Source organism: Ursus arctos, unplaced genomic scaffold, assembly GCF_023065955.2.
Source record: "Ursus arctos isolate Adak ecotype North America unplaced genomic scaffold, UrsArc2.0 scaffold_1, whole genome shotgun sequence".
NCBI classification, from domain to species: domain Eukaryota; kingdom Metazoa; phylum Chordata; class Mammalia; order Carnivora; family Ursidae; genus Ursus; species Ursus arctos.
This window is the reverse complement of record NW_026622763.1, coordinates 16,713,996-16,733,701: the sequence shown is the minus strand read 5'-3', so window position 1 is coordinate 16,733,701 and position 19,706 is coordinate 16,713,996. Positions and strand designations below refer to the sequence as shown.

Genomic DNA, 19,706 nt, shown 5'->3' with positions numbered 1-19,706 from the left:
TACATATAGGAAGAAAAGTAGAAGACTAAAGAAGGTATCAGAAATCACTGATTTTTAGATTCAGAAAAATATGACTATGGGCCAACACTCCTCTAACAGAGAGGAAGGACATGAGCAGTTACCAGAATGTAAACCTCCCAACATTTCCAAAGGCTAGCAATGCAGTTGCTGCGATCTAAGGGCCTTGAAACCTACGTTTCTGGGAAATCACAGAATGGAAGTAATCCACAACTTTATCTCTTGAGAAGATGAACCCTTAACTACAAAGGTGCAGAAAGGAAGTTCTCAACTGCTTACTCTTCATGGCTGCAGTATTCAAATAAAAAAATCATTCAAATAAAATCTGGGAGAAAAGGTAATAGATAGGCCAGGAAAGCAGCAGTAATTCATACTTGCAGTTAATCAATTTAATGATGCTTTCTACAGAGACTGTTCTTAGATAAAACAAACAAAAACAAAAACCCCAGCAGCCTAGTGGAAGAAGTCCTCCGCACGATCTATCCAGCATGTTAACTAAGGCTGACTGAGTCCTGAGTGACAACACCTGATATGTATGATATGCGAACACAGAGCATATGAACAACCAACAATCTCTAAGTTCAACCTCATCTCCTATCATTTTTACAGAATAATTTAAAAGTTGAAATCTACCTTCACTGTTTCAACTATCTTACCCTGTAACTTGCTGAAGGCATTGGTGAGCTGTCGAACAGCAAAAACAGAAAGTAAAGGTATCTAGATAATAAACCTCAACTGAAATTAGTGTTTGAGCAATTGAAATGTTATTTCATTAAGTTCTTTTTAAGAAAAAAAATTCCTTAGACGTCCACATTCTTTACATGCCTTTTCCCTGAGTCAAGGTAACAAAATCAATATTACCTTCAGCTTAACAAGAATTACTGGTGGCACCAAATAGAACAGGTGTTTCTTTTTTAAACTTAATATCATAAACAATCTTTTAAATTAATATAAGAGTTCTCAGGACAGGCAAAAAGATGGCTTACCCATTTTAGATTCATGGTAACACCAAAGCAACTTTAAGAATGCGAGTAACACAAACTGAAGCTAAATAGTGCAGAGGGAATTTAAAGAGTCAGAACTGTGAAGAAATTTTCAAGAGAAACGAACTATTCTCATACAAGTTGAAAAGTAAATGGGTGATTCATCAAAAGTTTAGGTGAGTCCTGAGACATGTTCACCCGCTGACGTCCTACAGTGAACAGGAGCAGCGAGCGGCACAAGAAGTACGCATAGAACCTAAGCTTAAGAACGGTAATTAAGAGTATTTTATATTTAATTTAAGCTTGGTAGAGGAAAAATTCAAATGAAATTTTTAAAGTAGAATCTCTTTTTGCCTTCTTTGGTATTTTGGCCATTAAACATTTATTTAGGAAAACTAGAGGCATCCAGTTCTGGAGTAATTGGGCACACTGATATATGAAAAAAAAATCAGAAACCAGTTAATAGATCTGTCATACACAAATACATATATATAAACATTTTATTTTAATAATACTCTTTATCACTTCAATTTAAATCATTCCATTATGAAAATGTCTTAATTGAAGAGAGAATATTTCTTCAAAACTCTAAATTAAGCAGAGCTTTATCCATTAAATTTACAGCAATAGAGCCTTTAGAAATACATAATTCTTCATTTTGCAATAATACTTCCCCTTTAAAAATTTGTCATAGTTTGTCACAGATTTAAAATACAAGGCACCTAAATGCTAGGAAAGGATAATACAGTTTATGTAGTGTGAGTGAACCAGATGTTTCTCAAATATGGATTCTCTTTAAAGTCCCACTAAATTTACACAGACACACTTGCATAAAATTAAGCACTTTTTCTCTGTTGTTAACTTGCAATATTCTACGAAACTCAAAAATATAATCCGTACCTATTATAGGCAGCTTATTTCATCACTTTATCTGTTAAGAAACACTGATCTATATACTTAAATGATTTCTTGAAAACATTTTCATAATATAGTCCAGCATTTAACAAATAATATGTGAAAATAAAGTCTCCAGAACATAGAATTTTATTCCTTGATTAGTTCAAATTATTTCATCAGCTGAATTCCTTGAGATGTGTAAGGCAGGTTGGTCCTTTAGAGGGACTATGGATTGGAACTTCCTATAACTGTAGTGATATGTACACAGCTACATAGCAAAGTACTTCATTATGAAATGAAGAAAACAGATATGAGGAAAATATATTTTAGAGTTCCAAAGAACTGAAACCGTTATTTTTCAGACTAGGCACTGAAACATTTTCTACAAAAACTTGCCAGAGATTGTCTCTTCGCTGCATAATGTTCCATTATCAAGCTAAAAATAAAAACAAACACAAAATCATCATTAGTTTACAACTGTCGTAGCTTTAATTTTCTATAGTTTATACCACAAAAAGCAAATTATCTTAACATTGAAATATCTATCAAACACAGTTTATATACTTAACAACTGGATACTGGAACTGGAGGGGAGCACTAAGAACTCGTGGGAGTAGGTTCCATACTAATGTCAAAGGCTGACAGCCAACACCACTTCAAGACTGAGCAGTAACAGTTTTCTTCATGGCATACCCCATCATTACCCCATGGAGATAAAGACTCTTGCCACACCTGTCCTTTACGCGCTCTTGTAGTCCATCTTCACTACCTCCCTTTTAACCAGTTCTCACTTCCAAAAATATGGAGTCCTTGCCTGGGTGGGGGTGGGTATGAGTGTGAACATGGGAATAATGCACAGCCTACTAGGGGGAGTGTGCATAAGTTATAGTACGAAAAAGCTTTAAAGAATAACTATATGTTTTTTTTTTTTATTTGAAGATGGCAAGTAAACACATTTAGTTCCACTCTGTCCCCAAAGCTCAGGAGAAGGACAATAAAAGGATTTTTTTAAAAAGAATAAATCACATGGACAAAGAGAAGAGCAGAGACAAGATACCAACCAGGTATCTCTAAAAGGAGGGGTGAAGAAACAACTAAAAACAGGAAAAGTAGCATGGTTTACAGAAAAAGTAGTTAGACATTCAGATGCCCTGCCTTACTTTTCACAGCTGGTCAAGTGTCTCTTCTCCATCCCAGGAGAAGAGGGGAGGTGTATGCTCTAAAAGGGGTAAATTGAGGGTGTCTGGATTGGGGAAATGCCAGGCACAATCCAACATGACTTTATATTTATATTTATATAGTCATAGCATTGTAAACACTGCTTATAGATCTATTCAGAATTACACAATAACTGTGCTGGGATTAAGAGGAGGTGGGAAGGCAGGCAAATGGGGCAGAAGCAGAGGAGGGGGAAACTTGAAAGTAATCTATCCTCATCTACCAAAGTGGGAAAACTGACTGATGATGCCTAAAACTGAGAAATCAAGAAATAGAAGTATAAGCAGCGTACTTAGACTGTGTGTGGCGTGGGCGGGGGCAGGGAATCAAAACAACTGACTACGAGTTTAAAGTGATTCCTCAGAGTAGGACAAAAACGAAAGCAAGACAGGCAGCAGGAGGCAGGTGGCAGCTGCTTTGTACAAGAAATCTTGTAGAATTCTAACTCTCTGAACTATGTGCACGTATAACCATCACAACAGTAAAAGCTAGAATAAAAAATGACCAAAGAAACCCAGAACCAAGACAATTAGCCCTAGGTTTGGGGTGAATTTGCCATGAAGACAACGACACTTAAGCCTCAAAGACCAATTTGAGTGCAAGGAGTTGACAGGAGTTGTTCAGTGTTCTAGGTGAGCAGGGGAAGCTCAGTTGCAATCAGGAAACATTTCAATACAGACTTCCTAAAGTTATCTCAGAACAAAGGGACATGAATTTCTCGAATTTCAGTAATTTATTGTGATCTCTCACTCTAAATGAACATACAACCACTTTTACACATGCCAAAAATATATGTTGGATGTATTTCAAGCATTCATTCAGTGAAAGATAAAATATCATGTACTCGATTTGTCATGTCAGAAATATAAAAGATAATATTTTTAAAAATTTTTTAAGAATGGGGAAATGCTCTTGAAACATTAAGTGAAAAAGCATAGTCAAAGAATCAGGATATACACTATGCTAGTTATGGAAAACACACACACATGTATACAGAAAATACTGGAAATACAAAATTATACATTTTTTTAAACTTTTATACTAGGGGAAAAATATTTTTCTAAAGTATATCATTACATAAAATGGTGATTCTTAGCATGAATAAAAGTAATAGTTAAACTTGGGATCACTTCATTTGCACACAGTTTAAACATACCAAGTATTTAATACCTCCGATAATCTTATGAGAGAGGGACTACTGTAACCCCATTTCATAAGTAAGAAAACCGAGGCACAGACAGGTTAAGAACCTTGCATAAGATCACACAGCTAGTACATGGAGAAGCTAGAATTGGAACCCAGGCAGTGTGACTTTAGAGCTTGTCCCTTACTCTCTAGACGATACTGCCTCTGAAAAAGCTAACTCTGGAAAACCAATTCTATATTTGAGGATTACAGGAATAAAGAATCTTATTCAATACTAATGCTAGCTAATGTACAAACCTGGACTACGGACAACAGCTAACTAGCTCCATCCTCCTGAGAAACACCGTGCATAGGAATGAGACTCTCACACTGCTCACTGTCTTCTGGAACCCTTAAAAAAAAAAATTTACGGCAATAGTTAAGGAAAGCTTTAGAACTGTATGGAGCCCTTAAAAATGATCTATTCCAAAAAAAAAAAAAAAAAGACCTATTCCATTATCTGAATCTGTGAGGTCAGAACTAAGATTAGGGCAAGATTTCCCAACAACTTACCCCAAGTTCTTTTTATAGTAGGATGTAAAAATAAAAATCTTTTAAAAAAGAAACTGAAAAAATTTGAGGCAGTGCTACCATATTTTATCATGAATTTTATTCACACCAGTGAAAGTTTTCCACATTTAAATTCATTATAGCAAAATAGTAAGCACTTTGGTTTTACCTGTAAATCAAAACATTTTTTTTAAGGTAGCTATGAAGAAACTGTCTCACCACCCAAAAGAGCTGAACAACTTATTTTAACTTTACCTGGCATAGTACATATATAAATTATAATCTTTCAATAATTCTTCACAAAATGTCTAAAAATTAGGCCAGCATGATGATTTCCAGTTTATTTAGCAAGGAATATATTTTTTAAAACCTATATTGGAACCAAACCTACCTCTGAATTCGATGTTTTCTGCATACAAAGGCAAAAATTCTTCTGATTCCCACCATCACAGGATCCCAATTATTATAATGGCATAAGAGAGTCACAATAAAAAATGAAAAAAATACAGGGATAGCGCCTGCAAAAAATAACCAAGAAAACTGCACCTAAAAATAAAAGATAGAAAAACAAAAACAACCCACAGTTATCATTAAGACAATTTTCTCCTTTAATGTAAGTTTTCCATTTATGAAAATTTGCAGAAATAAGTTAAAACACCAAGAATACTAAGCATTGACTGTATATTATTAAGTATGTTATTATCAAATATGAGGATTCAGAACTTCAATGTATGATTCCACTTGCTTAAATTACCAACAAAAATACATCTTGCTTGGAAAAGGGCCTGAAGGAAAGCCAGAATGCATGCTTTTCATTATTAGCTGTAGTACGTCCGAGAGCAGAATTAGGAAACGTTAAGTTTTATCTTCCACATCACATTGCCCATTTTTTCTTTACTGATTACTGCTGACTCTCAAGTAAATCCCCTTCAGTTTCTAAAGGCACCTGCAAAAACTCACATTTTAAAAAACTATGTTACATATGCTGTGATATGTTGGGCTATGTTACAGTTCCTTCTTGAAGACAGCACCAAAAACAGATAAACTCTTCAGTGCAACTTTTGCAAACCTTTCATTAACAATTTGCAACAAATTCTAATCCTGACTCTTAAAACTAGTTTGTTTCTGTAGTAACAAATGAAAAATTTCCAATGGAAATCATGGCTAAGAAAATAATGACGACGAATAGGAATACTTTTACTTTACTAAGAAATGTGAGCCAGAGAAGGCAAGCAGCAAGCAGACACCAGTGATGAAAAGCCCCTCGGATATCATCAAGGCTGAGCCTGCCACCCGTCATTTTACCAGGGTTCTCAAGAAAATAAAAAATAATGAGATGCCATAAAATGTGAAGGAAAAAAATCATTCTTTCATGAGTTTACCTTTACCATCTGGATTCAACAAAGATCAAAAACAATTGTCAAAGAAAGCTGTAGACTGAGACTTAGTGCAACCCACTGGTGTGATCTGCTTTCAAATAATGATGAAAATAGTTACTCCTATCCTTAAAATAGTTAAGAAAAACTGTGTTTGCCCTCTTTAAGTGTTAAAAAAAAAGTGAGATTTAGAATCACAGGCAAGACTCCCTCTGGTGGGAAACATATACTACTCCATTTCACAGCACCATTAGTCAGAGTAAAGGGGTTTTGTGAGAATATTTTTTATGAGGGACTCACAATGCATAACACAAGAATAATCACTGACAACTTTTCACATGCATGTCCTGCTTGTATGATACACACACAGGCTGTCAGTCTAAGACCCAGGAAAGAGCAGTCAGTAAGACAAACTATAAAGCTTTCACACAATTTTCACATAATTTTATATCGAATTACTGGTATAACATATTCTTGGAATATTTGCCAGAATATATATAATCAAGAAAAGCCACAATGCACTTAAATGACCCAAGACCAGAAAAAGTATGAAAACTTATGACTAATGAGAGTTTAAAATGCAGATATAGTTGTTAAGAGTGGTTTTCATGAATATTCAACTAAAACCCTATTTTATAACTGAGTAAAAGCAAACTTCGTAAAGGTAGGTAAAACCCTAGTTGACTTTTAAAGACAAAGTTCACCTGTAACAATGCAGTTATTTATGTTGCCACATAATAAAAAACTTCTAATTTGATTTCCAATAAGCTATGAAGACAATTTTTCAAAATAAAGACATTTATTAACAAAATATTGTCTACATTACAAAAAATATCTAAAACCTGAATATATTTGAATATAAATCTGAACACAGAGATGCTTCCTATTATACAAAATATCAATTATATTAAATAGGTTAACATAATTTATTTTATGCACAATAAAAGAAATTGATAAACGCTAAAATTTCAGAAACTATATGTAAATACAGTTGGCTATCAGAATCAAAAAACCTCATGAAAGTAGATTCTCCTAGTTTTTTTTTTCTTTTTAAAGATTTATTTATTTATTTATTTATTTATTTGAGAGAGAGACAGACAGACAGCATGAGCAGGGGAGAGGAGCAGAGGGAGAGGGAGCTGAGCAGGGATCCCAACACCAGGCTGGATCCCAGGACCCCAGGATCATGACCTGAGCCAAAGGCAGCTGCTTAACCAACTAAGCCACCTAGGTGCCCCTCTCCTGTTTCTATTACAACTCTGGGGCACACCCTGCCACTTTTCCCAGAAAGTATTTTCCTACCCTCAATTCCCACCCACCAAAGGCCTATCCCCACTCATTTAACTGGTTGTCTAATTCTAGATGTGAAGACAATCAAGAAAAGACTGGTTATGTTTTTCCAATCATTCAATCAATCATTTATTTATTTTCATTTTCCCTTTTCTGTGTTTTGCCCTATCTAAAATGTTTGATTAAATGAATTACATAATCATTTAATAAAAATCAGATCCCATTTTTTTTAAATCCTAAAATTAACCTTCCATTTTTATTTTTCAAATCTGCAAAAGCTGATGTTTTCAAAATATAGTACAGAAAAATTCATTTACACATCTGTCTACAAAAATCCTCTAATAACAACACTTCCCCAGTTTCACTAGCGCAAGTTTGGTTGATATTCAGGATCCAGAGATGTGGAAGGACCTGGATATTATTCACATCTGTAAAGAATCTAATGATGTGTAACTTCAGTGTTATGTACATTTTATAATATTCACATTCTTTGAAAATGCATGGTACAAAGATAATTCTCAATTAAGGAGAAGCTGTTTTTAACCATAACAAATAAATAAGAATTTACTGAGCCATGAAACAAAGTATCAGCACAGAACTGTTTTTTTTTTTTTTTAAAGATTTTATTTATTTATTTGACAGAGAGAGAGACAGCCAGCGAGAGAGGGAACACAAGCAGGGGGAGTGGGAGAGGAAGAAGCAGGCTCCCAGCGGAGGAGCCTGATGTGGGGCTCGATCCCAGAACGCCAGGATCACGCCCTGAGCCAAAGGCAGATGCTTAACGACTGAGCCACCCTGGTGCCCCAGCACAGAACTGTTTTTTAAATAAAGAGAATACATACCACTTAGAGTATTTTGCCTTTATCCTAAGAACTGCACAAAGATCTAAAGAAAAATCACTTTAAAAATCTGATTATAACTTCTACATATTATAAACCTTCAGGCTTTCAAGTATTTCCTCTTCAAATTTTATTAAACCAAACCACAGACACACATACACACACATACCATTTTGTTACTTAATACTTGGGAGTTCAGGGGAGCCTGGGTGGGTCAGTCAGTTAAGCATACGACTCTTGTTTTTGGCTCAGATCATGATCTCAGGGTTGTGTCACTGAGCCCCCTGTTGAGATCAAGCCCTGCGTCAGGCTCCAGCTGGGCATGGAGCCTGCTTAAGACTCTCTCTCTCCCTCTGCCCGTCCCTGCTCGTACTCTTTCTCTCTCAAAAAAAAAAGTTTGTAAACTTTGAACTGAGTGATAAATGGCTACACTACATTTTTTATTAGTGTACATATGGCATGTCTCTTTTCTCCCTGTTACCCCCAGATGCACTAAAGAAACTCCTCCCTTCAGGCTGGGTGGGAGGGGAGGGATTCTCTTTTCTGCGATGTTATCACTGCCAACGATTATCATTAAAATCCCTGCATCCAGACCAGGACATCATAGAAGAGGGACGGAGCACCTGCCCTCCTGATTCCAGATAGAAGTGAGCATTTGCTGAGAAACATTATTCCTATGTTGCTCTTATCTATAACAGTACCACAGTGTTAAGGAATCTTCAGAATGTATCTTTAAAAATCAAAACACCACTGGGGTGCCGGGGTGGCTCAGTCGTTAAGCGTCTGCCTTCGGCTCAGGGCGTGATCCCGGAGTTCTGGGATCAAGCCCCACGTCAGGCTCCTCCGCTGGGAGCCTGCTTCTTCCTCTCCCACTCCCCCTGCTTGTGTTCCCTCTCTCGCTGGCTGTCTCTCACTCTGTCAAATAAATAAAATCTTTAAAAAAAAAAAATCAAAACACCACTACTTACATAATAAAATATTTCCGATCCCCTTTTCTATACCACTGACTTACCAATGAAATGTGGAATAATCAGCTCCGAAAATGGAGAACTACATATAAAGATACTGTCCTTAACTTAGAAATTAAGGAAAAAGAAAAAAGAAAAGAAAAGAAAAGCTAAAAATGTAAGACATTATCCATTTCTTTGGTAATTCTTATATCTCTATATAGCAAAGTACCTTAGAGAGGCAGAGCAGGCGTCAACTATTATTCATGGTTATACTGCTTATAATTTAATCACATGCCCTTTCATTATCTCTATTTTTAAAATTCACCTAAAATAGGGGAGCCTGGGTGACTCAGTTAAGTGTCTGACTTTTGATTTCAGCTCAGGTCATGATGTCTCAGGGTCGTGAGACTGAGCCCCACATGGGGCTCCACTTTCACCGGGGAGTCTGCTTGAGATGCTCTCTCCCTTTGCCCCTCTCCCCCACTCATGCTCTCTCTCACACGCTCTCTCAAAAAAAATTCATCTAAAACACCTAATAAAGTTTGCCTTACCTTTTGCATACACATGTCAGCTATTATGGACAGAGGTATTGTAAGGCTTAGTGCAAGTGTGCCTATCAACGATGAGGTAAGAAAGCAGCCCCTAAAAAGGAAAAAAAGAAAATATACATTTCCATATTAAAAAAGTAAAACAACCAAAGAAAACACAGGCATGAAAGATCAAGAGTAAAGACAAAAGCTTAGGACAGACTGAGACACAATAAAGCAACTAGGATGATTCTTAAAGTTTACCCTCAAATATTAAAAATCCAAATATATTAGAATAAAATTTTCAAATACTTTACGCTATTTTCAAGATTTGCTTACAGATATTATTCAACTCTGGATGTACAGCTTCCATTTCATTAACATTTTTTTATAAAACTGTCAGAAGAGTTCTTATAGTTTTGTGATGATACTTAGCCAACAAAGAAAATAGCTTTATTAAATTGCAGGACAATACTTCACAACACAGACTTTTAAGAAAGTGGTAAGCTAACTTGTGAGTCTCTCACCAAAGCAAAAATATCTCACCCTCATGAAAACTAAAATAGTCTTCAGATCTGTGTTGCTCTTTTGGTTTGGCCTAGCATTGAACTGAAAATTTTTTAAGGATACTTCCTTCTTGTTTTCCTTTTTTCTAGCAATTGTCCTAACCAAAACCTAAGTTCTTCATTTTATTTTCACCTTGAACTATCAATGTCGGTATCAAATTTTGAAATATCACTCTGCACATAATTTTATTTAGTTGAAAGAAAAAAATGAAGGAAGCATTATACCAAACAGACAAGCCATTTATACAGACTAATAATTTGGGTGTATAAAAAGAAAACAGGGTGCCTGGCTGGCTCAGTTGATAGAGCATGACATTCTTGTTCTCAGGGTCATGAGTTTGAGCCCCACATTGCAGGCAGAGGTAGAAAGAAAAGAAAAAAGAAGAGAAGAGAAAGAGAAAGAGAAGAGGAGAAGAGAAAAGAAAAAAAGAAAAGAAAAGAAAAGAAAGGAAAAAAGAGAAAAGTTATAAGCAAGAAAAAACCATAATGTATATAATTAGGACTACAGACCCATGGAAATTCTAGACTAGTAAATTCTAGCTCAGTGTATGATAGAATAATACCATCCTGCAATAAAAGAGCCTATCTCTTGATAAAGTGTCACTCAACATATTCAACACAGGCTGTATCATTAGTTCTTATCAGTGCAGTAAAGAGAACTCAAGCACTAGTGGTTCCTACTACACATGAGCTGCTCTGTGAAAAGGCAGTTCAGGAGGTCAGATTTTTTTTTTTAATGTGGCATATGTTCTTAGAGATTTATAGCACAAAGTACAATCATGAAGAGTCTGAAACAAAGTATTAAAAAGAAAACTATTTGACTTATACCAGCTTTTCTCAATTTAGCTGATGGTTGAATCATTTTGTCATCTATTATCATTTCAAGGACACACTTTAGGAAGTGCTGAGACAGAGAACTAGGTGGTATCATTCAATATCTATACACATGGTACAGTATATGGGCTTAATAGTGCACCTCAATTTTTTAAAAATAAACAATGAGTGACAAGTACACATCTTTAATTTATTTTAAAAAAAGCTCACAACCACACTTTGAACTATGTAGTTTACTACTCAGCACTTGGATTATGTATGCTGAAGTTTCCTGTTCTATTTATAGTTAAACATACAATAACCCTGATCCCCCCCACAAAAAGAAGGGAATCATCCTACATACAGATTATGACTTCTGATTTAAATGTGTATTTTCTTATGATTTAAAAAGTTGTAAAATATATAGAGATATGTTTCTTACACTTGTTTCGTTGCCAAGAACACCCAGAATTTAAGGGATATGTTTGTTTCATTACTGACTGATTTACTGCTACTGAGCTGTTACCATTAGTACTCTTAATCACTTGAGTGTCAAAGTATATCTGAAAAATAAACCTTCTTGAGTCCTAAAAAATCCATCCTAGGTAAAGATAAACAGCTTTTATCATAATATAGGACGGTGAGTGTCCAATTTAACTATTCAACAATACATACTCATATACACAGTTGGGAATATAAATTGTGTTCCCTCCATGGGGAATGATACGCAAATCTCTATCAAAATCTAAAGTCCATAGGACTGACTCAGTCTTTTTCTCTTACAGGCATTTATCCTACAGAACACTTACATATACATGCGACGATTTATAGGAGAATATTCAATGCTATTTTATTTACAAAGCAAAGGACTGGAATTTTAAAATGTCTATCAACAAGGAATAGGTAAAATACATTATATTCTACCTGGTACATCACACAATGGATTGGAACATAATATTCTATAACACTTCACAAGCTTTGAAAAAGGAATTGAACCTAAGTGCTGATATGTAAAGATTTAAAAAGCAATCGGTAAAAAAAAAAAAAAAAAAGCAATTACAAAACAATATCCATAGTATGTTCCCATTTGTGTGTTAAAAACAAGACAAATTGGGGGTGGATTAGGAGGCTGATACACACTTCTTCATGTATAGAAAATTTGGTAGAAGGTTTAGAAGTTAATAATGGTTGCCTCTGGGAAAAAGGAACGGAGATTTAGAGTGAAAGAGAGGATTTCCTTTTCATTGTATACCGTTTTGCATATTTTTGTTACATATTATTCTTTTCATTCTAAAGAGGTTAAATTAAAAAAATTCCAAAACATGTCATTATTTTTTAAACGTAAAGTTTTCCAGGGAGCAAACTAAAAAAGCTCACATATAGAGATTACATGTCACAACTCCTACTTGATCATCCCCTAAAGCCTACATTAAATTCTGCTAAACATAATAAAACTCTCCACTGTATGTTTAATTAAAACTGAAGCTCTCAATAAAGAATGAGTATTTTAATATTTGCAGTGACACAGTCTGTGTTTACTATGAGTCTTAATGGAATAATGTAATAAGCATCATACTAAACCCTTCTCTAGTCTAACATCCAAAGAAAAATTTAATAATTGCTTTCAAATATATTAATTTGCTTTGAAATTGTTTAATTTAAACTAAAATTCCTAGAAAACATGGACCTATTTTAAAATACAGTGAGTACATAATTCAACTGTAGTAATAATGGTTGAATATCAACAATTCCTCATGATTCAACAGAGTTCAATCAAAAAACTAGTAGTAAGCAGTTCTATCTGTTCAAAACCAAGAGTAGAAAGAGGCAAGAGACGTGAGAGAACAAAAGAAATACAATTGATAGTAAAGAAGAAATAGGGCAGAGAGTATATGATATATATTAATATAGAAAATAAAATATGTAACTCTCTTTGCTTAAAAAAACTGAACATCTAAAATATACATAACAAAAGAGAAGAATGAATGAGTAAATGGATTCTGATATCAAAGAGTTTTTGATCAGCAAAGGAATTTAAGTACATAAATTAACTAAAAAATAAAGTGCATCTTTAAGTATTACATGAAAGGGAGTAAGTATGGAAGAATATCAAGAAAACAGAAATTTCCTTAATTGAGGAGGGGGGAAAAGTACAGGAAGAGCATTAAAGATGTCTTCATGGAAAAGGCTACTTTTGTCTCAGTCTTTTGCAAGGGAAAACTAGTCAGTAGTCTTAATTGGCATATCATAAAATCCATTTAGGAGTTTAAGTACAATTTGTGGGTTTTTTTTCAGTTCCTATTAGATAGAAACATGACTAAGTATCAAGCTCTGTATTTGAAAGATTTCTTAAATTCCACCATGACACTGTCTTCAAACTATGTTAGGATCATTACCACATATCAACATATTTGATATAACATTTCAAAGCACGTTAACATCTCAAATTAATCAGGGTTTAGGGTTACGTATCTGGCTCACTTATATGTAAAGTCCTAAGAATAAACAAAACAAAAAAAAGTCTATGAACAACCAAACATTCCAAAGTCTCTTAAGTCCCCTATTCTCACTGAGAACTCATGTTATTTATATTTAGAATATAAACCTCCATTAGATAATGACACCTTTCATTCATATAACATTCTACTTTTAAAACACTTCTACAAATTTAGATCATTTATATGCATCTATTCATTTAAATATTTATTTTCAACAAATATTTATTGAGCTCCTTCTATGTATAAGGTATTACTCTATACAATCAGTGCACAGAAGTTAAAACACAAAGTTCCTGCTCTAGTGGGGTTACTTTATGTAAGTGTGAAGTGTGTAGGGTGGGAAGGTGCATAGGAGGAACCATCAGAAGACAGAAGAAATATAAATGCTTCAACTATCCAAAAGTCCATGAACTGGTATCTAATAAATCATAGGGTAATAAATAGTACATACCACAACCACAGGAACTCTGAGAGAACTGTTCCAATAAGGCCATTAATGATAATGCACATTAATACTACTTTATTGGGAAACTCAAAGTCCTCAAATCCAGTATAATGAAGTAAAAAGAAACCTGGCCATAAGAGCAGCAGATTAAACAGACCTACAAAACCTAAATATGTATAAAAGAGACAACAGTTAGTAATTGAGATTTATTTAAATTTTTCAAGCTTATAACTCTATAATTAGAAAACATCAGATTTTGCACAAAGGGCTCCAACAGGTTTCCTTTACTGGAACTTCAGTTTCTTTCAGTCAGACGTACAGACAGCTCAACATCGGAAAAAACTGTACTAGCAACTGGTGGTCACTGAGTCTGCAAGGTTCCATTACTCACACTGCACGGAGCAACTACCATGGAATAAACCACTTAATTCAAAAAGAAAAGTTGTTAACCTTAGCTACTAATAAGCCAGTGTCTTCAAACTTAAAAAAAAAAACAAAACTGGTATATCTGTGTGTATGGATATGCAGCCTAAATTAAATATGAGGAAGTAGACAGTCTGCTCTCTGATTCAACTCATATTTATGTTTAAAGCGCCTGTGGTATTGCTAAGAATAATGGAGGAAGTTTCCAAATCAGATACATTCTTGGTTCTTGCCCTCCAGGCTCTCATAAGCTAGTTGGTGAGATAACATACATACACAAATAGCTCAACATATGAACTAAGTGCAGACTGACTACCTGTAAAGGAAGGCTGTAACATTTAGTGGTCTAAAGTGTGTGCTCTGCAGTCTGACTGCCCTGAGTTCCAATCCCAGCTCCACCATTCACTAGCACTGTAAACCTTATACAAGAGGCAAAACCTCTTTTAAGCCTGTTCTCCAATCTATAACTGTAAAATCATATTTAACTAGGTTACTGGGAAAATTAGATGAGACACTTATAAAATATAGCATAGTACCTGGCATAAAAAGTTAGTAAAGGTAGCTGCTATTATTATTAAAGAAATGTAAGTTTACATATTACTACATGTGAATACAAAGAGTATAAAGGAAAAACTTACAATTTTTATCGTACTCCCTATAATTAAATGCCATAGATCTACTATGAGATCCATTAGGTAACTATAGAGCATTCTTAAAAGAAAGTTAAATTGCAGTAAATATATATTTTATATTTGTTGCTAAATAATAAACCAGATTTAGGATGCCTACTTCAATCCTAACAGGACTGGAGCATCCACTCTCTATCTGCCGCTAAAGACTCACAGCCAGCCACCCACCGTCTCTGAAGAACTGTCTTGCAGAGCAAACAAGCTTGCCTTTCCCATGAAGTTCCCACCCTGAGCAGCCCACACCCTTAACAGGCTACACCTAATCCGTGAAGGATGCTCAAGGCCACTCTCATGGCTGAAATCCTAACGGCTCAAGGCCAGAAGGTCTCTGAGCAGTACCTAGACATTACCTGCTCCTTCACCACCCTCCCACCTCCTGCCCCCCGACATGCCATGAACTGGGCCAAACCTCAATTATACATGAGCCCACATGGTTCTTTCCCCTTCTCTATAGTGCTTTTCTTAGTCTCTTGTCAGTTTCCCCTGCGGAGCACCCCTCAATAAATCAATCATCCATAACAAATCCCTGTCTCATATCCTGCTTCTAGGATACCCAATTTAAGACATCTAGTGATAAAAATAAAAACCAATAAAATGAGACATACAGAAAGGACTCATGACCTGAAAAGCTTACACAACATTAAAAAGTTGTAATTAAAACAAAGAATTTGGCATTACCAAAAACCAAATCTAATTTGGGGTCCCTGAACTATATCAAGTCTATGGAATCTCACGTAAATTAACCACCTTGGGACCTAAAGACAAAGGTCCCAATTGCTTCCACCTATTCTCCAGATCCTCCAGAATGTAGCCTGCATATCCTCCTGTCCTTCCCTAAATTAGCCTCCAGTACAATCACACAGATCTACACACTGTTCCCTGTTATGCTCTGCTCATATCCCCATGCCTGAAGAACCCTATACAACCCAATTCTAATTTCTTTTCTAGTCCTGCCTATTGTAAAGCCCAGGTCAAATCAATACTGTGTTATATTATACATGAAGAAGACCAATCAAGTTACATGTCTGTGTATACTGTAATAATAGTAAATTAAATAGTATTTCCTGAAAATTGCCAATCTTAAAAAAAACACTCAAAAAATTTAGTATTTTGTTCCATTCCAAGTGGAATTTTCTATGACTCTAAAATAAGACATCACTAAAATTACCTTCATATTTAAGATATATTTATTGAATTCCGTACTTGAGTGATCACTTGGTCTGGGTAGCTTTCCAAATGTTTTGTTTCTGTTAATCTTTAAGTGAAGATATTCAAACTTTTTTTAGCAGAAAAATCTTTTCTACAAATTAAATTACAATGCAAAAGCCCAACAAAACAGAGCTGTTCCAGCTTAAGCAGCAAAGGACTCGAAGAACCAGAACCACGCACGCAACTCCACCTCCTCCCACCCTTCCCAGGATCCTCTGCAGATCACTCTGAAAGCTACTCATCTAGTCCAATTTCCTCATTTTGCAGATGAGTATGAAATAAATGAAATTAGAACAGCCATATTCCTGGTCTCCTGATTCCCTATAACTATACTTTGAACTTTCATCACCAGGCTTTTTTATTTATTGATACTTAGGTTATCTTTTGGAAGACATCTACAGATATCCAACAGAGAGCATAAGTTTTTTAGTGAGTTGATATGAGGCAAGGAAGAGCTTATAAATCTTATTAGGTATTTTATTTACCAAAATTAAGAACTGATGCCAAAAACTACAATTGGGTAATTTGAAAACCTATATCATAAAAGAGTCTATATCTTAGAGTGAAAATGGAAAGCCTTTCAATAGCCCGTGAGTTTTAATGAACAGCACATAGACAAGAATAGTATTATATGTATCAGTTGGGAGCAGTTTCTCCAGTCCTATGCTTCTAACAATTTAAAAAAAGCAAAATGTGTAATACAACAGGCATACTCTCAAATGTTTATGATAGCATAATTCTGTCATATCAGTGAAGAAAATATCTGATTCACAGGCTAAAGACATGAATGGTATTAGGAGGAATTTCTTTCTTTGCCTTGCACTGGGGAAACCAGCATTCCATCCTAGATGCATAATCATGCAGGGCAAAGTATGAGAAAAACACTGAGACTGGACTTCAAAATCTTTAAAATGTGATGGTTTTAAAGAATCATATGGAGAAGGAGAGAAAGGCTTCCTTCCTTATTCCCTCCAAAACCAAAACCCTAAGTTAGTCATTCAAAGAAAGCAGCATCAGAGGTAAACATACTCTTACCAAAGAACATTGGAATATCCAACTTATCTTCTCTGTCTACTTTTCTCTTAATCATAACAATATAGACAGCATAGAGCATGGCTCCAACGAGAGACCAAATAGAACCTGTAAAAATTAACATAATAAGTTAATGCATTTGTTCATTAACTCATTCAACACACACTTATTTAAAATCTGACAATGTGTCAGATGTGATTTCAAGAAATACACAAATATGAAAAGATAAAAGTAGATCCCACCCCCTTCCATGTTCTCCAGGAGTATAGGAAGAAGTTTAAAGAGTGAACAAACACGTGCAAAAACATCCAATGATCTAGCCAAACATGCATGTTATAATATTAAAACTCACATAAGTAACACTTTTTTTAAAAATTTTGAAATGCTACTTCATATTTTCCCCCAAATAAACAATTTGGCACCTGACACTGTCTGGCATAACAATGTTTCTTTCCATCTCTAAGCCACTGCTTATACAGTCCTCCCCACTGTGACCTATCATCTCTATTATATATTCCACTACCATCTTCAAGGCCCAGTTAAAGTTCACCCTTCTGCCACAAAGCGTCCTCTTCCTCCACTGAATTTCCATCCTCATCTTCTATTTCAGATCATGTAATATTACATGGTTAAATACAGTATTATTTATTCTTTAGTAGTTTCATTTTATAAATCTCAAATAACGATTAAAATCAAGAACTCCCTGAAAACTGCAAACACATTACTTATACTTTCTAATGTTCTAAAATATCTAACATAATATGGAGCTTATAGTATAGGCATAATCAATACTGATTTTCTTTTTCTTTTTTTTTAAAGATTTTATTTATTTATTTAACACAGATAGAGACAGCCAGCGAGAGAGGGAACACAAGCAGGGGGAGTGGGAGAGGAAGAAGCAGGCTCACAGCGGAGGAGCCTGATGTGGGGCTCGATCCCAGAACGCCAGGATCACGCCCTGAGCCGAAGGCAGACGCTTAACCGCTGTGCCACCCAGGCGCCCCAATACTGATTTTCTTAATGTTTAACTCATTCTCAAAAACATTTCAGTAAGCCTTTAAAAACAGCTAAATTAATGTGCTGTCTGCCAAGTGACCACATTTAATACTTTAATTATCCAAAAGTCCAATGTTTTATTAAATCTATTTTTTAAAATTATTTTAAAACATTTGTAAAAAGCAAAAAGAAAGCCTATCAATAAAATCTCACACATACATAACAAATACATGTGTTGTTTTACATACACAAAGCTCTCTGGGTGAGAAAGGTGATACAGTTCAAGGCATGGCTCACTGGGCAGTGACCAGGGATAGTTTAGAAAGCACCTTTCCATTCAATCAACTTTAAATATCTAAACAAAGTATCCAGACGGAAGCCTTTAAGCTGGGTTGATTGTCTTTGTTTTTGTTTAACCTAAACAATGGATCACAACTGAGTGTTCACCATAGCAGTAAATGTTTCAGGCAAGACGCATGAGTGAATCACAAAATTAGTGGGTGCAAGTATAACAGAAACAGGGTATTTGCAGTCTCAAAGTATTTCCCCACAAGATGCTTATTACTTAGAAAGAAAAAAATTAGTAACTTTACACTGGAGCAACCTGGCAGACACCACCTTAAAATTAACTAGTCACTAGGAACGGGACAACATCATGCGCCTTCTGATATGATGTGTTGATCAGGACACTTCTAATATTACTTCCATGGCATTCTTACCAAAAATACACAACATAAATTTAACCATAAGGAAGTATCAGACAGACCAAAAGTGAGAACATTCCACAAAACAACTAGACAGTATCCTTCAAAAGTGTTAAGGTTATATAAAAAGACCACCACCATCAACAACAACAACAGAGACTGGGGGACAGTTCCAGATTAAAGGAAGCTAAGGAGATATGAAAACTAAATGCAACAAGTGATACTGTACCAGAAAAACAACATTAGTGGGGAAAATGGTGAGATTTGAAAAGGTTATACATATAGACTAGATAATTTAATTATAATCAATGTTGGGGTGCCTGGGTGGCTCAGTCGGTTAAGCGGCAACTCGATTTCGGCTCAGGTCAGGATCTTAGGGTTGTGAAATTGAGCCCACATGGGACTCAGCACTGGGCATGAAGGCTGCTTAAGAGTCTCTCTCTCTCTTTCTCTCCCTCTGTCCCTCCCCAGGCCCCATCTCTCTCCCTCTCTAAAAAAAAAATAAAAAACTATTTATATATATATATAAATAAAATAA

The 19,706-nt window shown here is 35.2% G+C and overlaps 1 protein-coding gene across 1 annotated transcript in view; it reads right to left on the bottom strand.

Moving 5' to 3' along the window:
• Nucleotides 1-1,485: 1,485 nt before the first annotated feature.
• The window catches only part of SLC35F5 (solute carrier family 35 member F5), a 38,007-nt gene continuing 19,786 nt past the window's right edge, over nucleotides 1,486-19,706 (bottom strand). The window contains exons 11-16 of the mRNA XM_026510113.4: nucleotides 17,472-17,576; nucleotides 14,122-14,281; nucleotides 9,818-9,908; nucleotides 5,203-5,357; nucleotides 4,560-4,653; nucleotides 1,486-2,334 (exon numbers count right to left, since the gene is read on the bottom strand). Of these exons, the coding sequence (XP_026365898.1) occupies nucleotides 4,578-4,653; nucleotides 5,203-5,357; nucleotides 9,818-9,908; nucleotides 14,122-14,281; nucleotides 17,472-17,576 (587 nt within the window). The 3' untranslated portion in view covers nucleotides 1,486-2,334; nucleotides 4,560-4,577. The remainder of the gene's footprint in view (nucleotides 2,335-4,559; nucleotides 4,654-5,202; nucleotides 5,358-9,817; nucleotides 9,909-14,121; nucleotides 14,282-17,471; nucleotides 17,577-19,706) is intronic.